General features: G+C 44.2%; 1 protein-coding gene across 2 annotated transcripts in view; it reads right to left on the bottom strand.

Annotated features, from left to right (window-relative positions):
• Positions 1 to 21,246, bottom strand: part of ccdc39 (coiled-coil domain containing 39) — a 167,215-nt gene that overhangs the window by 66,078 nt on the left and 79,891 nt on the right. For both annotated transcript variants that reach the window (XM_033032154.1, XM_033032153.1), the window contains exons 10-12: positions 19,384 to 19,578; positions 10,975 to 11,139; positions 2,991 to 3,128 (exon numbers count right to left, since the gene is read on the bottom strand). In XM_033032154.1, coding sequence (XP_032888045.1) covers positions 2,991 to 3,128; positions 10,975 to 11,139; positions 19,384 to 19,578 — 498 coding nt within the window. The remainder of the gene's footprint in view (positions 1 to 2,990; positions 3,129 to 10,974; positions 11,140 to 19,383; positions 19,579 to 21,246) is intronic.

Genomic DNA, 21,246 nt, shown 5'->3' on the forward strand with positions numbered 1-21,246 from the left:
ACTTCGCAGGAAGAAAGAACATACAAGAACACGGTTCTACAAAGACCCTTTCAAGTTCATCAAAGACCTCTTCGCAAAGGAAAAAAGTGGAACTTTGAAAACATCAAAACGGGAATTGGAGGAACACCTGGAAAAGGCCCACCAAGACACGAAAAGGCATGAGCAGTTAGTCATCCCACATGACATCCCGCCTATTCACCCACCTGAATTCAACCTGGACACCAGCCCTCCAAGATGGAAAGAGGTAGAGAACACTGTCCGGCGAGCAAGAGCAGCATCAGCTCCGGGGCCAAATGGAGTACCATACAAGCTCTACAAGAACGCACCGGATGTGTTACGCTTTCTATGGAAGCTCATGAGGGTGGTGTGGAAGAAGCAAACAATACCTAAGGCGTGGCGAAGGGCCGGCGGCGTGCTAATACCTAAAGAAAAGGATGCGTCAGACATCAGCCAATTCCGGCCAATATGTCTCCTCAACGTCGAGGGAAAAATCTTTTTCAGCATTGTATCACAAAGGCTGTCCACCTATCTGGTAACAAACAAGTACATTGATACATCTGTACAGAAAGCAGGAATTCCAGGATTTTCGGGCTGCTTGGAGCATACAAGCATGATCTGGCACCAGATCCAAGCAGCTAAGAAGGAGAAGAGAGACCTACATGTGATCTTCCTCGATCTGGCCAATGCATTTGGTTCAGTTCCCCATGAACTCCTTTGGGAATCTTTTGCCTTTTTCCATGTACCAGAGCTCATCACCACACTGGTCAAGAGCTATTTCCAAGACCTGCAGCTGTGCTTCACAACAGCTGACTTCAGTACAACATGGCAGCGCTTGGAAGTAGGCATCATGGCAGGCTGCACAGTCTCACCCTTGGCCTTTACAATGGCCATGGAAGTCATCATCAGGGCCTCAAAATGGGTGGTGGGTGGTGAACGAACCAGGGCTGGGCTCCGTCTGCCACCCATCAGGGCATACATGGACGACATGACCACACTAACCACTACTGCAGCATGCACCAAGCGGCTACTTGGAAAGCTGCAGGAGAACATCAAGTGGGCCCGAATGAAGATCAAACCAAGTAAATCTCGAAGCATCTCCATAGTCAAGGGGGTGCTTAGAGACACAAGGTTATGTATCGGTGACGACCCTATACCAACAGTGTCTGAACAGCCAGTTAAAAGCCTGGGCAGATGGTACAATGCAAGTCTCAAGGATAAAGAGCAGGTGGAACAACTAAGGCAAGAAATTGTCAATGGCCTGGAGAACATCAATCAGACCCTACTGCCTGGGAAACTGAAGCTCTGGTGCCTACAGTTTGGACTCCTTCCTCGGACAATGTGGCCACTGACCATTTATGAAGCCCCAATAACAACTGTGGAGAAGATGGAGCGAACCATAACTTCATACGCGAAGAAATGGCTCGGGGTCCCACGATGTCTAACTAACATTGGCCTATATGGCAAAGGGGTCCTGGAACTACCTCTCACTAGTCTAACAGAGGAATACAAGTGTTCTAAAGTAAGACTTCAGATGACACTGAGGGACTCTAGAGACAAGACCATCAGTGCTGTTGCGCCGCCCCTAGTAACTGGCCGGAAGTGGACGCCATCTGATGCAGTACAGCAAGCTTCATCAGCCCTGAGATACAAAGACATCGTGGGGCAAGTCCAGCAGGGAAGAGGAGGCTTTGGCCTTACGACAAGTAAACCAACTTGGCGAAAGGCCACAACATCAGAGCGGAGGACATTGGTGGTCGAGGAGGTGCGGCGACAAGAGGAGGCCGCAAGAAGTGCAAAGGCGGTCTCTCTTGCCAAACAGGGGCAATGGATGCAGTGGGAAGGTGTGGAGCGGAGGAAGATCAGCTGGAAAGAACTATGGGAAATGGAAGCAAGCAAGATCAGCTTCATCATCAGAGCGACTTATGACGTGCTTCCATCACCAAAGAACCTCCATCAGTGGTACGGCGAGGATCCAACCTGTGCCCTCTGCCCAACTCCAGCGACCCTCAAACACATCATGGTAGGCTGCAAGACCAGCCTCACGCAAGGGAGATACACGTGGCGGCATAATCAGGTACTAAAAGCCTGGCATCAGCCCTTGAGAACAGGCGGTGTGCGACCAACTCCTTGCCTCCGAGAGCAAGCAACCCCCTCCCCCTAAGGGCAACAACCTTTGTCCGAGAAGGACAGAAAACATCTAAACATCCTTCCACCAGATCAGAAGAAGGAAACCTATGCAGGGCCCGCGACTGGAGGATGCTGGCGGACATCGGCCGACAACTAGTTTTTCCACCTGAAATTGCTTCCACCAACCTCAGGCCAGACTTGGTGTTCTGGTCCCCTTCACAGAAGACTGCTTACATCATAGAGCTCACAGTTCCATGGGAGAACTCTGTTGAGGAGGCCTATGAGCGTAAGAAGCTGCGTTACGCAGAGCTTGCAGCAGAGGCAACGCAGCGTGGCTGGAACACCAAAGTCTATCCAGTTGAAGTGGGATGCAGAGGATTTGTTGCGTCATCTACCATCAGACTGCTGAAGGAGCTTGGAATCCACGGTCAGGCTCTGCGGAAGACCATAAGATCACTCTCAGAGGCGGCTGAAAGAAGCAGCCGGTGGATTTGGCTCAAGCGGAAAGACCCATGCTGGGCCCCAAGTATTTCAGGGTGAATCTTTGGGACGGTTTGACACGGGACACGCGCTGAGGGCTGATCATCCTGCAGCGGGCCGCCCTTGTGGAGGGTGTATAGTGATAAAAGGCCGAAACACCCAGTGATGCAAGGGTACACTACTGATGATGTGTCCTGTGCCCAACTGTCCTGAAGGTTACCCAGGCCAAGATATACGTATCCACTCCCCCACCCCCCCCCCCCCCCCCCCACAGATGTTGAGCGTCTACCACTCTCAACAATCAACGAATGTCGTGAAATGCTCCCCACCTATTGGCACAAGGGACTTCTTAACATCTAGTCCTGTGTATTTGATTCTCTTACTTGTTCAGAAAGTCTGTTCTTTTTTAATTCTTTTTCTCCATTATCAATGTGAAGATGGATTTCTTCTATTTTACAGGTCAGATCACTTTTCTCCTCTCTGCACTTGTCCAGATGTCTCCTCAAATGTTGAATATCATTCTGCAGTAAGGGACACAAATGGTACATTGTTCAATTAACTGTTTCCCACATAATCAACACAGTGTGAAACATTATTTGTACAAAGTGCATCATTTAATTTTTCAGTGCACCAAATGAAATCAGTATTATACATGTATTATACTGCATGAAATGTTAATATTATTTAAAAAAATGGAAAGTAATAAGTTTGGAAATAACCTGTTGATAATTAAAGACAAAGCCATCATTTCAATTTACATCTGTAAATCTACTATTTATATTGCCAGACAAATCAACCTCAAAGAAAGCGCCGATTCAATTTTTATTGATATAATTAATCTGAATGAGACCCATTGAGGGATTCTGTTATGCATTGGAGTGAAAGTGTTTAGCATGATTAAAATTGTGAAAATATTGTTGTTTAAAGAGGAAAAGGCTATTGAGATTGTGCCTTGCATTACTGGTCTCTAGGGATCGACTAATGGTTCATCCAGCTGTATGTCACCAGAGCTGATATTTTTCATTATTTTCTCCTCTTGTTTTTAATTCAGAAGGGAAATTTATCAGAGACTGGTCTACCACATTCTATATCAGTAAGTGAAAAGTAGTCTGTTTTCATAATAATGGACTGTAACCCTTCCTTGGTGTGATTTTGTTAATGGTTTATTAGGAGTCCTAAAACACTAAAATCTATCCTTTAAAAAAGAAAATCTGGAATGTAGACAAAGCTGGCCTTATTACTCATCTTTTGTTCCTCTGAAAGGTGGTGTTGAAGCTTCTTTTAGAACCCTCACAATCCAAATGTTATTTTTTGTAATGGTTTAATACATCATCAAAGTGATTTGCAGTGCCACGTTAAATGATTATTACAGAAATAAACTATTTAGGAGCAGGCCATTCTACCCTCAGACCATCCTACTATAAGCTTGCTCTGACATTCAATGTTTATGACAATGAGTTTTGAGGCATTTGTTTGAACTTGAACAGATAGGATGTGTCTGTACACTTCGTACAAATCCACAACTGACTCATGAAGAGTGTTTCTGATCTGTCAGACAGGTGTTTGGGGATTTTTCTTTATTATAGAGAGAATTCTTCTGTCATCAGCTGTGGAGGTCTTCCTTGGTCTGCCAGTCCCTTTGCGACTAGTAAGCTCACTAGTGCTCTCTTTCTTCTTAATAATGTTCCAAACAGTTGATTTTGGTAAGCCTAAGGTTGGCTGATGTCACTAACAGTTTTATTCTTGTTTCTCAATCTCATAATGGTTTCTTTGACTTTCATTGGCACAACTTTGGTCCCCATGTTGATAAACAGCAATAAAAGTTTCCAAAGGTGATGGAAAGTCTGGAGGAAAGACTAGGTGCTGAGAGTTCTTTTATACCTGCATTAAGGAGGCAATTATACACACCTGAGCAATTACAAACATCTGTGAAGCCATGTGTCCCAAACATTATGGTGCCCTGAAATGGGGGGACTATGTATAAACACAGCTGTAATTTCTACATGGTGAAACCAAAATGTATAAAAATGGCCTTTAACCACATGTGATTTTTTCTATTTCAAATCGCAAATTGTGGAGTACAGAGGTAATTAAATAAATGATGGATCTTTGTCCCGCATTATGGAGGGCACTGTAACTCAGCAGGACAGGCAGCATCTCTGGAGAGAAGGAATGGGTGACGTTTCCTGTCGAGATCTTTGCAGGAAGCACAGCGGGAAGAAGTGTAGTCGAGATAGTTGTGGGAGTCAGTGGGTTTGTAATAGACGTCAGACAATAGTCTATTTCCTGCGATGGAGACTATGAGATCGAGGCGTCGGAAGCGGTCCAAGTAAATTTGAGTGCAGGATGGAAATTGGTGGTGAAGTTGAAGAGGTCCATGAGTTCTGCATGGTGCAGGCGGTAGTACTGATGCAGTAGCCAATGTAACAGAGATAGAGTTGGGGGATAGGTCCAATGTATGCCTGGAACAAGGATTGTTCAACGTACCCTACAAAGAGGCTGGCATAGCCGGGGGCCCTTGTGTGCACCCATAGCTACGCCTTGGACTTGGAGGATGTGGGAGGAGTTGAAAGAGACGTTGTTAAGGTTGAGGACCAGCTCCGCCAGGCGGAGTAGAGTGTTAGTAGAGGGAAATTGGATGATTCTGCGGTCGAGGAAGAAGCAAGGGTTTTAAGGCCCTCCTGGTGGGGCATAGAGGTGTAGAGTGACTAAACGTCCATAGTAAAGATGAGGGAGTGGGGGCTCAGAAACTGGAAATCATTGAAGAGATGAAGGGCATGTGAGGTATCTTGGATATAGCCAGACAGAGAATGGCCAAAGCTTGAGCTGGGATTTGAAATCTCTGCTAATGATCCGGAAATTAAATCAAACCTAACAGTGAATTTTATTGCTAAAAATCCTGTTATTCTTGTGAAGGATTTTCACACTTCAACATTGCTGTTACAACACATCCATGAGTTGATCAGACATGGAGGAAGACGTTTCATGCTATCAAAGCTTTGGACTGTTATGTTTTGGACTATATACTGGGTATCATGTCTGATTTTAAGGGTTTGATGTGCACGGTACGACTTTAAACTAAAACCAGTGTTTTAATAAGATAAATATTTAAGTTATGCTTGCTTCTAGAAGGCGAAAATGAAGATGGAAGAGTCATTGTGGATATATAGTGCATGCTATTTTTTTTTCTCGTTAGGTCATGCGGTTCAATTTCCTGACTTTTTGTTTTTGATATATGTTAAGCCTTCATGGCTACTTTTTTGATGTTTATTAATAATTGCCTCGTTATATACTCGGAACAATTAGGGGCCGGTATGTAGTGGTCATTGACTTGTTTTGTGTGTCATTGATGATGGCACGTGTCTTTAAATTTTAGACTGCCCGTCATATTGTGGGTGGGATTTATGACGTATTTTTGGGCGTGTTGGGAGCTAAGTTTCTTGTATAGAAGCTTAGTTTTCAGTTTAGTTTTGGACGAGCATGGGGAAGGTTCACCCTTTGACCATGTGAAGTGTAATAGAGACACAAGGAGTGTTTAATGGCGATAAGCTGGAGTTCGATGAAGATTATAATGTACGAGTCGGAAGACGTTTGGATGCACCTTATTGTTTTTGATCAACAATAACAAATTTATTAATCAAAGGACTGTGTTTTGAAGATTTATCTGTGAAGAAGCTCTGAAGGTGTCGGACGGAGAGCTCACATGCGTATAACGACATTCCCCTTAACAGACAGACTGGAGTCTGTTTGCTACCCAGTCCACCTTCAATTCACAAGTGGACATCAACTCATACACCTCAACAGTTATGGACTATATAAAATTCTGCACCGATAATGTCACTACACACAAAGAAATAAAGACCTTCCCTAACCAGAAGCCGTGGATGAGCAGGGAGGTCAGACTCCTACTGAAGGCTCGCGATGCCGCTTTCAGATCTGGCGACGCTGAGGGATACAGCTCATCCCGGGCCAATCTGAAAATGGGAATTAGGAATGCCAAACTCAATCACAAACGGCGGATTGAGGAGCACTTCCATAACAACTCTGACCCCAGGCGCATGTGGCAAGGAATCAAATCCCTTGCCGATTACCAGAAAGTTAACACCCCTCCCCCAGACAACGCCACCCTTCCTGACGAGCTAAACCATTTCTATGCTCGCTTTGACCGAGATAACAAAACCCCAGCCATCAAAGTTGCTCCACCCCCAAATGAACAACCCCTCAGTCTCTCCACCTCTGCTGTACAAGATGCACTGAGCAAGGTGAATGAGCGCAAAGCTGCCGGCCCCGATGGCATCCCTGGCCGGGTGCTTAGGGCATGTGCTGGACAACTATCCCAAGTCTTTACCGACATTTTCAATCACTCACTGGCCCAGGGTGTTGTCCCCACTTGCCTCAAGACATCAACCATCGTGCCAGTGCCCAAACAGTCAGCCACAGGGAGCCTCAACGATTTCCGCCCAGTGGCACTCACCCCTGTCATTGCTAAGTGCTTTGAGCGGCTGATCTTGGCTCACCTCAAAGCCAGCCTCCCCCCCACACTGGAACCCCATCAGTTTGCCTACCGGGCCAACAGGTCTACAGAGGACGCCATATCGGCGGCCCTACACTCTGCCCTGACCCACCTGGACAGCAACAACTCCTACATCAGGTTGCTGTTCATTGATTTCAGCTCCGCTTTCAACACTGTCATCCCCGCCAGCTTGATCACCAAACTCAGCGGGCTTGGCATCTCCACCTCCCTCGGCAACTGGACACTGGATTTCCTCACCAACAGACCACAGTCTGTTAGGGTCAACAACCTCAACTCCACCACTATAACACTGAACACCGGCGTGCCACAGGGCTGTGTGCTCAGCCCTCTCCTCTACTCCCTCTTCACCCACGACTGCATCCCTAAGTACGGATCCAACGCCATAATTAAGTTTGCTGACGACACCACGGTGGTAGGACTGATCAGTGACAACGATGAGTCAGCCTACCGAGAGGAGGTCCAGCACCTGACAACCTGGTGTGCCAATAATAACCTCGTCCTCAACTCCAAGAAGACGAAGGAACTTATTGTCGACTTCAGGAAGGTCAGAGGGGGCAGACATACCCCCATCCACATAAACGGGACTGAGGTGGAGCGCGTCTCCAGCTACAAATTCCTCGGGGTACACATCTCGGAGGATTTGTCCTGGTCCCTCAACACCTCCAAGCTGATCAAAAAGGCACAGCAGCGCCTTTACTTCCTGAGGAGGCTCAAGAAAGCCCACCTGTCCCCCCAGATCCTGACCAACTTCTACAGGTGTACCATCGAGAGCATCCTGACCGCCTGCTTCACGGTATGGTACAGCAGCTGCACTGTTGCGGACAGGAAGGCACTACAACGGGTGGTGAAAACCGCGCAGCACATCATCGGCGCCCCGCTCCCTGCCATGGATGCCCTCCACCGAAAACGGTGTCTGAAACGAGCTGGGAAGATCATTAAAGACCCCTCCCACCCCAATCATGGACTGTTTGCCCTCCTCCCATCAGGGAGGCGGTACAGGAGCCTCAGGTCTCGTACCAGTAGGATGAGGAACAGCTTCTACAATCATACCGTCGCATTGCTGAACTCGGAGTTCCGCCGATAGATTCCTCCGGTCCCTCCGTCCCCATTGTTTAATTATTCTGCATTTTTTATTGTTCTGTATCCTTTTTTTTTAAATTTCTATATTGCACTACTACGGACTGACGCAAAACTGCATTTCGTTGTACCCATACTCAGTATTTGTGCAATGACATTAAAGTTGAATTGAATTAACCATGTAGTCCATTTAGCGGCTAGAGGGAGTAATCTCTTGAACAATATAAAAATCTGCCGCTACAGGGTAGAAGGCCGTTTGCGAGTCCAAGACGGGGGGGACCGGTGGAGACCGGAGAAGGGGGTCATCACTGGGTGGTGAGGACTCCTTCCCAAAAAAAAAACATGGAGGTGGAGGCAAATAATCTGATTGTATCCTCAACCCTGCATTCTAGCCTATCCCATAACATTTCAGCCTTTAGCTGAAAAATATTCTGTCTTATAAATATTCAAAGATTAAAAATATCCACCACCCTTTCGAGGATGAGAGTGCCAAAGATGTGACCCTTGAAATAATTTTTCCTCATCTCCCTTAAATGGGCTCTTCAGGGTAGTACAATGCTAGAATTGCTGCCACCAGAGGCCTGGATTCGATCCTGACTATGGGTGCTGTCTGTACAGAGTTTGTACGTTCTCCCTGTGGGTTTTCTCAGGGTGCTCTGGTTTCTTCCCACACTCCAAAGACGTACAACTCTGTAGGTTAATTGGCTTCTGTAAATTGTAAATTGTCCCTAGTGTGTAGGATAATGCTAGTGTACATGGTGATCTCTGGTCTGCACGGACTCGGTGGGCTGAAGGGCCTGCTTCCACGCTGTATCTCTCAAGTCTAAAGGATGACAGTTATTAGTCATATTGTAAACTAGAATCACATTTAAGTCACAAACTTTCTTTTTGGGAAGAAAAACTACGAAGGTTCATGACTATCCATTAATCTTGTCATCCACTGATGGCATCGTATTATTTTCAGATTTAATGAACTAAATAAATGTTGTTTACATCAATGCCCATCAATCATCTATGGTTGATTTGGGAAAATGTAATGAAAGCTCAACCGATTTGTCTTCTATCTATCTCTAAACATGTCAGCCATGGTTCACCAAGTTCCAGTCTGGAGAATTGAGAACAAAAAATACATTAGTAATCTCGTGGGTAGACAAAAGTGCTGGAGAAACTCAGCGGGTGCGGCAGCATCTATGGAGCGAAGGAAATAGGCAACGTTTCAGTCCGAAACCCTTCTTCAGACTGATGACTGATGTAGGGTGGGGGGAGGGGGGGGGGCGAAGAAGAAAGGAACAGGAGGAGCCAGAGGGATGAGGGAGAGCTGAGAAGGGGAGGAGACAATAAGGGCTACCGGAAATTGGAGAAGTCAATGTGCCCGGGGTGTACACTGCCCAAGCGGAATATGAGGTGCTGCTCCTCCAATTTCCGGTGGTACTCACTCTGGCCATGGAGGAGGCCCAGGACAGAAAGGTCGGATTCGGAATGGGAGGGGGTTGAAGTGCTGAGCCACCGGGAGATCCGATTGGTTATTGCGCACCGAGCGGAGGTGTTCGGCGAAACGATCGCCAAGCCTACGCTTGGTCTCACCGATATAGATCAGCTGACATCTAGAGCAGCGGATGCAATAGATGAGGTTGGAGGAGGTGCAGGTGAACCTCTGTCGCACCTGGAACGACTGCTTGGGTCCTTGAATGGAGTCGAGGGGGGAGGTAAAGCGACAAGTGAAGTAGCATCTCTTGCGGTTGCAAGGAAAAGTGCCCGGGGAGGGGGTGGTGCGGGTGGGAAGGGAAGAATTGACTAGGTAGTTACGGAGGGAGTAATCTCGTGCTGTGCTGTTGAAAATTCTGTGTTATGAAGGGGTAAATCTGTTGTCCAGAAGAGGAATAAATACTGGCCAAAGCACATAGGACTACTTTTCTTCAAATGATTGCCATAAAAACTTTGGCATCCATCTAAAAGAGTAAATGAGGTCTTGATAGCACTGCCAATGATACAGGAACTCCTCAATACGCAGAATCAGCCATGACTTCAGTGTTCAAGTTTGTGGAATGAGACTTGGAGCTGGAACATTCAGAGGCAAGAGCTTTATAAGCTTTGTGGTTAATTGAGCCACAACTAACTGGTTTAAATATTTTCAATTTATTGCCTTTATGGAATAAATGTTCTATGTGCTTGTTCTTGGTGCTAGTCGCTGTAATTTACATCTCCATCATAGCTTTACACAAAAGAAGAAATATGGCTGCCAGTGAACTGAATGAACCCCCACATAAATACACCACATCAGCGCTACTCAGAATATGATGCATCAACCATACTCCAAGATGTCTCATAATCTGTTATCTGATTTAATTATCATGTAGTTGGACTAGACTGATGACACACTGCTAGAAAACAGTTGTTTCCTGTTCTTGTACTTCGTTATCAGATCAAACAAGATGTTATCCGTGGAATTTATATGTCTGTGTTCAGAATTATGCAATTTGTAGTTGTTTTAACTAATTATTTTTTATTGAGCATTTAGTGATAAGATATTCAGCATGTTTGTAAATCGGTACTTTACTTCATAGTGCTACTTAACTATTTTTGGGAAATCACTTAACATTCTGATGAAACAAACAATTGTCAATTGATTTAAAATAGCACAATGTAACTAACATTATGAAAAGAGGAACACGTTCAAAATACTCAGTTATTGAAACATTAAAGGAAATGAGTCAAGGGTGGTAAAATGAGTTATACTGTACATGCAGATTAGTTACCTGGAGTTTCTTAAGTTGTGTGTTTAACAGGTTCACTGTGCTCTTTTTCTCTTCTAAGGTCTTTGAGAGTTCTTCCACCTTATCTCCCAAAATCTCTTTTTCATAATTGCTCATATTTCCTTCTAACTTGGCCAACTTTCGGTCTAGCTGCTGGATCTGAAAATCCTATCAACAGAAAATATATATTTCATCAACCCAGTCAAGCTTCATGTATTTTTATTCTACCACAGGAAAGAAAATAGTTTACAATTGCAGGGGCTGAACGTGTGCATAGTATTAACTGCGAACTGTACCTCCATCCGAACAATGTACGAGATATTGCCACTTTTCATTTCACTGCGCATCTCGTATGTGTATGTGATGAATAAACTTGACTTGAATTGATTTTATCCATATATTACCTCTCAAACTAACATTAAAATTATATTCTAGCTTTGTTACTTTTGAACAGCTTTAGCTCAAAACTGTAGTAAAAAATAAGGCAAAGGTAGGACAAAAAGTAAACATTTTATCCTGGTTCTCTTAATATCCACCCATATAATTCACTTAGTATTTTCTGGAGTTTAAAAATAGCTGCATTAAAAATCCAGTCATCAGCTTGAATCACTGTTAATGTAAAGTTCCAATTGGACTATATATAAATTTAAATTTTCAAGAATTTGGTGATGCATTTCTGGTTGCACTTAAAGCATTCATTTCCTATACCATGGCTATATAGCCTATAAAATGCACGATATTTGTCTATGCCACTCCAACAAAAGCTTCTAACTCTGTACCTTGTCTATATGGATCAATAGTAGCAAGCACAAGAGAATATCGCCATCTACATTATCCTGACTGGGAAATATATAACGTTCTACATTGTGCCAGGAATAAATCCTGGAACTTCCTGCTCAGGAGGTATGGTGCAGGTACCTTACAAGAAGCACTACAGTGATTCAAGATGGTGTCTCACCACTAACCATCAGAGACAGTTAGTGAAGACCAATAAATGTGACCTCACCCACATGCCAAAAAAGGAAAAAAAAAAAGAAAATGCGTTCTGTTCCAATGATTCTTAACAGTGATCAAGTCTGCTGAACAGTGATCAATGCTTTTGCAAAACCTCTGTGACAGCTAACAAAACCATCTCCCTCAGCAATACTGCCTGTCCAGTCCCTCTTTTATTGTCCCAGCAACTCAGAAACATTTATAAACTATTAAAACAATATAAATAATTTAAAAGCTTTAAAGCATCATACTCCTTGATGTAGATAGGAAATAAAACAAAATCAATTAAAACATTAAATAAAGTATACAACTTATGCTCTTCTATGTCATCATTAATGCAGCTGATAGATCTGCTGCCTCACAGGGGTTTGCTCCCAACCTGGGATGGTGTCTGTGTGGAGTTTGCACGTTCTCTCTGTGACCATGTAGGTTTCCTCCGGGGTGCTCAGATTTCCTCCCCGCATCCCAAAGACATATGGGTTTGTAGGGTCAATTAGCCTCTGTAAATTGCCCCTAGTATGTAGGGAGTGTATGCGAAAGTGGGATAATATAGAACTCGTGTGAACAGGTGATCGATGATAGGTGTAGAGTCACTGGGCCGAAGGGCCTGTTTCTATACTGTATATTTCAATCAATCAATAAGTTTTCCTGAATCTCTGCAAGATCCAGCTTTGCTATTGAACCCTTTGAGAAATATCAGCAGAGCCAGCAAATGCCAGCAGGTCCATGACTTACATGTTCATGCAGGAGTCCCAAAATATACCTCCAATTATGCTGAGAAATGCTGGTAGAAACTGCCGATATTTACCAGAGAAATCTGTGCCAATGTCTACTATAAATGTAATGGAATACATCATTGCTGCTTATTCATCTCAACACCTACTGTTTAATAAGGTTTATTTTAGAGGTTCAAGTTCAAGTTCACATTTATTGTCACATACACCAATTAAGGTACAGTGATATTTGAGTTACCATACTGCCATACAAGTAAAAAGAACACAATACACAATAGATTTTAACATAAACATCCACTGGACGGGAATCAGCATTCTTCACTGTGATGGAAGGCAATAAAGTTCAGTCATCTTCCTCCTTTGTTCACCCATGATCGGGGACTTGAAACCTCCGCAGTTGCTGCTACAGATGTTCAGGCCCTCTCGTCGAGATGATCGAAACTCCCAGGCGATGTTAAAGTCCGCGCCGTGCCCGCGGTTAGAACCTCCACAAACCGCTGCTCCATGATGTTAAAGCCAACATGCACCCACGGTCAGAGCTCCAGCACTGGCGATCCTCGGCAAAGGATACCATCGCCCACTCCGCGATAGTAAGTCAGCGGAGTTTGCTGCTTGAAGTTCTGGGCCGGTCTCCAGTCTGGAGAGGCCGCACCAATCCAGTTGTTAGGCCGCGATGGTGTTGAAGATGCGACAAGGAAAAAAGTCGCATCTTCGTCGAGGTAAGTGACTGGAAACGGTTTTCCCCTAATCCTCCCCCCATGTCAAAACATACCGAGAAACATTAAAACATACATTTAGACACACTAAATATAACAAAAAAGTCGAAAAAACACACGAGCTGCTGGCGAGGCTGCCGCTCGCGCCGCCACCCAGTGGATGCAATAAAGTCTGAACTTAGATGTAAATATATCAAAATACTCTGTGTAATTGCAATAAACAAATGTCAGAAAATGAATCATAATATTGGACATGTTATTAACGTCTATTTAAATATGATGGCCAATGAAAATGTTCTGAAGGTATGAAGAGTGCAACTAAGTTAAAATAGCCATGGTAAAGATAGCAAAAATAAATGCTGAAGAATGTGAATGCTGAATGTAGAAACAAGGAAGTGTAGATGCTGGTTTACAAAAAAAAGACACAAAGTGCTGGAGCAACTCAGCAGGTCAAGCAGCATCTTTGGAGAACATGGATAGATTTTGAAGAAATGTTTGGTATAGTGCCTGATTACAGAGGCCTTTAACTGTCGAAGTCTGTGTTTCATTCAGGCCAGAGCATGAAAAGGATCCTCTCTGTCTTCTACAAAGGCATGATATAAAATGAGTACGGGGGCGATGATTGCAAATGGGTACAGGACCAGAAAACAATCCTGTCAACAATTTGTCTTCATTGGTGAATAGGTCAGCATGCCTTAGCTTTGCCACAAAATAGTAAGATTAAACGACAACTTACCAGTTTGAAGTTTGATCTTTATTTTATGAGGAGTTACGATGAGGGTCTACGTGAAGAAGCCCGTTCAGCCGCACATGCGTCAATCTTCAAAGCAGCGGTGTGAAATCACAGATAATAGTGACTGAAGTATAATGGTAAGATGAAAGAAGACTAGAACTACCAGATGACCTTAATGAGGGCTGGGAGCGGAGGGCACGAAGACCCTCATTGTAACTCCTCATAAAATAAAGATCAAACTTCAAACTGGTAAGTTCTCGTTTAATCTTGCTATTTTACTTCGGAGTCACGTGAGTGACTATGTGAAGATTTCAAAGCTCTGTGATTTCATGCCGTGAGAAACAAGTCTACACAACCACAACTGCCCCATTGACAAATGAGGGAAAAACATTCATAATGCATACAGTCATGACATAGATTTAAACATGCTGATGCTGTTAAATAAGTAATAACAATAGTCACATCTCTATCCGGATGGAACCTATAACAGAACATAAAATAAAGTTGAGAAATACCGCTGGTCTGGCAACGGGTTATTATAACATGTTTGAAAATTTGTTTGTTTGATCACGCTACATCCGTTAGAATGTGGTCCAGCGGAACGTAATTAACCCTTGCTGCTGCTGTTATAACAGCCCTGGCGGAGTGAGATCCGGATCAGTATCTACTCCTGCATAACTCAACTCTGTATTAACACCTGGCAAGATCTGAGCAGATACGTTCTTATAACGTTTTTCGTAACTAACAATCATAGTTAGCTCAGTCTCGAAGGCTCTGGTGACCTTGACATATTGTTGTATATGTGTGACTATTTTGAGACCTGACACCCCTACTGCTCTGCTTAAATAAATTATAGCATAAAATACTATGCATATATTTGCAGATGTAATCATCCTCTCCTGTCACAATAATGTAGTGAGTGACCTGTTGCACGAACCAGCGCCAGGAGGATAACTACCTAATGAGGTCCGGTCAAAGCTAAGAATGTAGCTGGCCTGGTGAAATAGTGTTAACACAATGTCAACCTCCCATACTGCATTGTACTTGTCCTGGGAAAACTAGTGTAAAATATATCCTTTACTAACTCGATATCCGAAGTGAACCCAACAAAGTGGACCTCGTTAGCTGCAGTAAGTCTGATGGAAAGCACCTTGGCACAGTTAATGACTCTATAACTCAATATTGTCAAAGACCATTTAAATGAACTGCAATAGCTCAGAATCTGTACCATTTTAAATGTAACATGAGCATTAAACAAACGCTTCCCATCTCCTGAAGCAGCAAAATACTGCTTTTTGGTACCATTCCAGCTCTGTGAATACATACAAAAATAGGTGACAACCCAAGCCGTAAGCAGTCTATTGAGAATCTGTAGAACATAAATTGATTTTATCATGCAACGGCTGATTTCCCGAGCCACAGGCTGAACCAGCAAGTTAAGTTTAAATAACCTTTAAGGTTGCATTATTATTATTCCCGACAAATCGGGAATCAAACTGCAAAGGCCAATTCCACAGCTGGAACCTAAAGTGGGCTCTTGATAACTTTATTTCAAGACCTGACTCATAAAGCAAAATGGAGGAAGACATAAAAGACCATTCCTCATGCTTGTAGCGAGAATGTATCTTTCGCCACTGTTATGCCACACATTTTTGCAACCTTTGAATTAGCATGAAAACAACATATCTATATTCGGTGTTGCATTGAATCAGAATTTCATAAATACTGTGTGGTCCAACACCCATACTGTGTTGTCATTGATCTGTACTTAATGATACTCCAGTGGCAAATGAGATTATGTACCTATTACAGGATCTTTTACTTGATTGCACCCTCGTGCTTATCATATGCCACATCATAGTGTATCAACATGAAGTTGAGCATGCATCTATACATATTCGCTCAATCACTCTTTAACCCACAAAATGCACGTAGGATCTATAGATCGTTGATACCAATAACTGAAGAGTTAATAACTCATGCAAATCTCCTGCACCTCCACCTAGAGATGACATTCGCATTTTCCCACCTTGGGCCATAGCATCATTTTGCAATATAATGACATATTTATTGATCAACTACTGGAGTAATGCTGAATACTGTTTGTCCATCATAGTAACTTTAGTAGCTTCAGCTGGTAATAGCAAAGATGTGTTATCAACGACCTTCATGGCCCTCATAGTTTGCCATTAAGCATGCTGTCAGTTCTCCCACTTGCACAGCTGCATCACATCTATTATATTGCCAGTTAGTCTAATGAATAGAAACTGCTTTATAACAACAAGGCTGTTCCAGGTTTCTATTGACTCCAATCTGTTGCCCAGGGCAGAATCACAGGCCAACTATCCATTTGATAACAACTTAATTTAACTGGATAGGGAAGAACATTTTCTCAAGTAGCTTGAGACTGAAACAGTGGATTTTAGCCAAATACAGCGTCAAAATATAATCCAGACAATACATCACAAGTGTTTTTGAACTCTGAGGAGTCCTTTGAATGATTTATTGTCATCATACTGTTAAATTGCCTCATCATAGCAATGCCTTCAAATATCTCTGATGATCATTGTACATGGAAAACCGTATGAATCAGTTTGATCACCCTTCTTTTATAATGAACAGGCCACGCCTACCATAATTTCGTGTTTGCCCTGAACGGCAACTGTGGCCCGGTTCCGATAATTCTCACATGTCCCAAGACAATTCTTGCCATAATTCTGACTTTGCCTTGAAAGACAATTCCCCATATCTCCGAGCCTATCTCGAAGGCAAACCTGGCTAAAATACTGGACCTAGCTCAACACTCTTCTGGCCAAATTCCAACCTTCTTGGAATACTAGTAATGTCCAGTTTACCTGGTTAAAATGCCTCTGAGTAGATGACAATGTCTCAATCATTTATGTATTGTATAACCAATTGTAAATCTTACCAATTTGTTCGTGGTCACTTAGTTGTAGAGTAACTCTGGTCAGCTTTCATGCTGCTACCAGCTTCAATGAACCGCTTCCTGCCGATGAGGCCTTGGGGTGCGTTGTCCCCTAAACTATGAATCCTTGCTCGTCGTTGGCCTAATTGGTCCAATAGCTTATGCTTCGTCCTTCAGGTTTTACCTGTGGAATAGGTCTTACCTGAATAGAAGATTCTGCGGGTGGCTCTAACATCCCCTGATAGCGGTGTTCACTGCATTGTGTTGGGATGGCATCTTGCTGCCAGGAATCGTACCTCTGACATGTGCCCTTCATCCCTTGAGGTATGCTCCACGCTATACCCTCAGTCTCGGCATCAGATTTACACTGAACCGGCATGTTCTCCTCTTCCATAAGGGAGACATTAAGCAGCCCTACTACAAGGCGCTGCTGGCGCGGCCTCTCCAACAGGCCCACCCTTCAGGGTCAGAAATGCCCCGGTAAACTCACCTCTTCCATGAGGGAGACATTATGCAGCTCTTCTACAGGTGCTGCTGCCATACATTTAAGCAGCCCTATTACAAGGCGCTGCTGGCGTGGCCTAGAGCAATAGGCCGGCACTGCCATAGACTCGGCATCCCCATTATGCAGCCCTGTTACAAGGCGCTGCTGGCACGGGCTCTCCCATCTGCCCAACACTGCCATAGACTCAGCATCCCCTTTACGCAGCCCTGCTGCTGGCGCGGACTTTCCCATAGTCACGCACTGACACAACTCCTGATGTTAGGGTGTATCCAGCTTGAGCCTCCTCTCAATAGGGCTCCATCCTGGTCAACCTCCACATTTTTCATTTTACCGGAAGGGAACCCTCCCGGCACCAGGACTGACCACTTTGGTCGGTTTACCTCATATCTTGGGGACCTCTGTGGTCTGGGCACCACATTGCTGGTGGATTTCCCCTCCCCCGGGAATCCCAGCGCCCATATACATTACCGGAGGGAAAACTCTACTGGCACCAGGGCTGACCGTTCCGGTTCGTTTAACCCCTTTCCTGGGGACCCCTGCGGTCTGAAAGCCGCATCACTACTGGATTCCCCTACCCGGGAACCCCAGCCTCTATATGTATATCGGGAAAAATCCTCCCAACACCCGGCATCTATATTTATATCAGAGGGAAAACCCTCCCGACACCCGGCATCTATATTATATCGGGGAAAATCCTCCCGACACCCGGCATCTATATTTATATCGGAGGGAAAACCCTCCCGACATCCGGTCTACTGGAGGTCCCCTCCCCAGGAACCCCAGCATTTATATTTATATTGGAGGGAAAACCCTCCCGGCACCCAGCCTACTGGAGGTCCCCTCCCCGGAAACCCCAGCGTCTATGTGCCTATCGGAGGGAAACCCTCCCGGCACCTAGAGTGCCTGGAATCACTGACCACCCGTCAGCAATAGACTTCGCGACACCCGACATTCTCCAGCTAAGGCATGAACCCCACAGCCCATAGCTGGTTCCCTCGTCGGGCCTCGCGAATCCTCTGGCAGGAAGCCTCTGGAACAAGAGGTTCCTGCAAGGAATAAAACAGGTAGAAATACAAGCTTACCTGAAGTTTAAACTTACCGGACTGGAGGAGCTCCTGTTGCTCCAACCGATCGCCTGCACCAATGCGTCTGACGTAATGACGCACATGCGGCTGAACGGGCTTCTTCACGTAGTCACTCACGTGACTCCGAAGTAAAATGGGAAATGGGAGAGAATATCACAACTGTCTTGCATGCTCAATTTGAGGAAATGCTTCTCTGCAATTATCTATGCGATAGATAAATCACCATTTATTGTACATGCAAGAATGATGGATGATCCAACAGACATCTTTTTCTTTGATTTCCAACAATTATATCATTATATGCGCAAGCTTAACCAAGCAATAGTACCAATGGAGCTGATAAAATACAAGTAGATCAGGTGTAATATTTTGAGACTACCCTTTTACTGCCAGAGCTCTGCATTTTCAAACATTCTGTATGAACAATAATGGAAGATTATTTCTAAATTGTAACATTATAATTCCACCCCTTGATAACTGGAGATAAAATTATCAGTAAGCACAACTACTAATGTATCATTTGCATAAAAGTATTCCATTGATCCACGGGCTCTTTACAATTGTTTCTGCATGTCATGTGCACTGTAAAATGTTTTTAATATTGCAAAAAATATTTAAATATATATCTACCATTACACAACAATATCTGTAACCGGAAAAAAATGTTTACTGTAACACTGAACAGCGAAGCGTTATGAATAATAAAATACCTATGATTACCTGGCTGTAAATCACTTCCTGCTGTTTGATGCTTTCATTGTCAAGTTTGTCAATTCGGCTATTGAGATTGCGGAGTGTTGCCTTATTTCCTGACATTTGGTTTTTAGTTGTTTTGACCTCCTCATTAATGGCGTGAAGATCTTTAGCTTTCCTAAACTTCTTGTCCGTCAGATACTTCATCTGATCATCAAGTTCCTATTGATTAAAGATTTATGAGTGAAAAAACATATTTTGACATTGTGAAATGACAATGTCTGTAGTATATATATTATGGTGTCACGTCAATAAAGATGAACACATGATTCTGATTTCTACCCTTAGTTGGATAACACACATCTCAAGTCATTGTGTTTTACATCTATATGGCTGTTTTTCAACCTCTTCAGTCTGAAGGTCTCAACCCGAAACATCACCCATTCTTTCTCTCCAGAGATGCTGCCTGTCCCGCTGAGTTATTCCAGCTTTTTGTGTCTATCTTTAGTTTAAACCAGCACATGCAGTTCCTTGCTACACTCTTTGTTAAGCGAAACAGGTCCTATTCTCATAATATTATTCAGCTCAACTAAGTCTTTTCTTCACCTCCGTTGCTGCAGTGAATACAATCCAAGTTACCAAATCTTTCTTCAAAGTGAAAAAAAAATTCCAGCTCTGCCAACATCTTCATAAATCGCCCCTGGATCCTTTCCAGAGCAATTACACCCTTTTTACAATGTGTCATAGTCTTACAGCATGGAAACAGGTCCTTCATCCCAACTTGTCCATGCAGATCAAGATGCCCCATCAAAATCAGTCCGTTTTATCCGCATTTGGCCCATATCCCTTTAAACCTTGTGAGTGCCAGTGTGTGTTTTTAGGTTGTGTGTGAGAGTGTGTGTCAATGAAACAGCGACATTCGGAGACTTGGCGAAGGGAGAGGGAGCGTTTCCCTCTCCCCCCCTGCCGCCCCCGGGAATGCAGGGCCGCCCAAGTGCTCAGCTGGGGTCCGGGGGAGGGTTAGTGACCCGGGGGTCGGGCATCGGAGCAGGACCTTAGCCCGAGGCTCCGGAGGCGGCACCGACGTCCCCACTCACCCGGTCTCTCCTGGCTCCAGGCCGGGGTTAAAATTCCATGGGGTGTGGACAGAGCGGCCGATGGACACAGAGCCGCCGGAGGTGAGGGTGGGAGGTGTGAGCGGTGTCTCGGGGGTCGGTGCTGGGACCACCATCGTGTCTCACCTTTAGACTCTAAACTAAACTCCTTTTTTCCCCAAATCATCCCATTTGCGGGCCGGTAGTCTGACACCCCTGCTTTAAACCAATGCCCTCTAGTTCTTCAATCACATATCCCGGGGAAAAGACTATGCATTCACCTTATATATTCCCCTCGTGGTTTTTACTCATCTCTAAAACAATTTTTGCTTTATTTTGAATTTCCAGCACCTGCAGATTTTGGTTCTATGAATGTCAAATGGAATCATTAGTACTGCAGAATTTGCCATTTTAAATAGTGTGCGATGGGCTTAAGCCAATCAAATTGCTCGTTCTTTGCGGGAACCCCGCCGACAGAAAACTATTCTCATTGGTGAGTGTGGAGGAGTGTGGAAGCCTTGGGTGAATTTAATTTTTCGTGACTTTCTTAATTTTTAATAACATTTTTGAGCGTGAGAAATACTGTGATCAGCGTGGGAGCGTGAGAATCGTGTGAAATGCGTGATTCTCATGCTCAATGCGTGAGAGTTGGCAGCCCTGTTATAAATAATCATAATTTTGGGGGGGGGGGGGGGGGGTGTGGGGGGAAACTGGTGTCCATTATTGCCGATTGTCCACTATAACCTCCAAAGATGTACAGGTATGTAGGTTAATTGGCTTGGTGTATGCGCAAATT

Source organism: Amblyraja radiata, chromosome 13, assembly GCF_010909765.2.
Source record: "Amblyraja radiata isolate CabotCenter1 chromosome 13, sAmbRad1.1.pri, whole genome shotgun sequence".
Lineage (NCBI taxonomy): Eukaryota > Metazoa > Chordata > Chondrichthyes > Rajiformes > Rajidae > Amblyraja > Amblyraja radiata.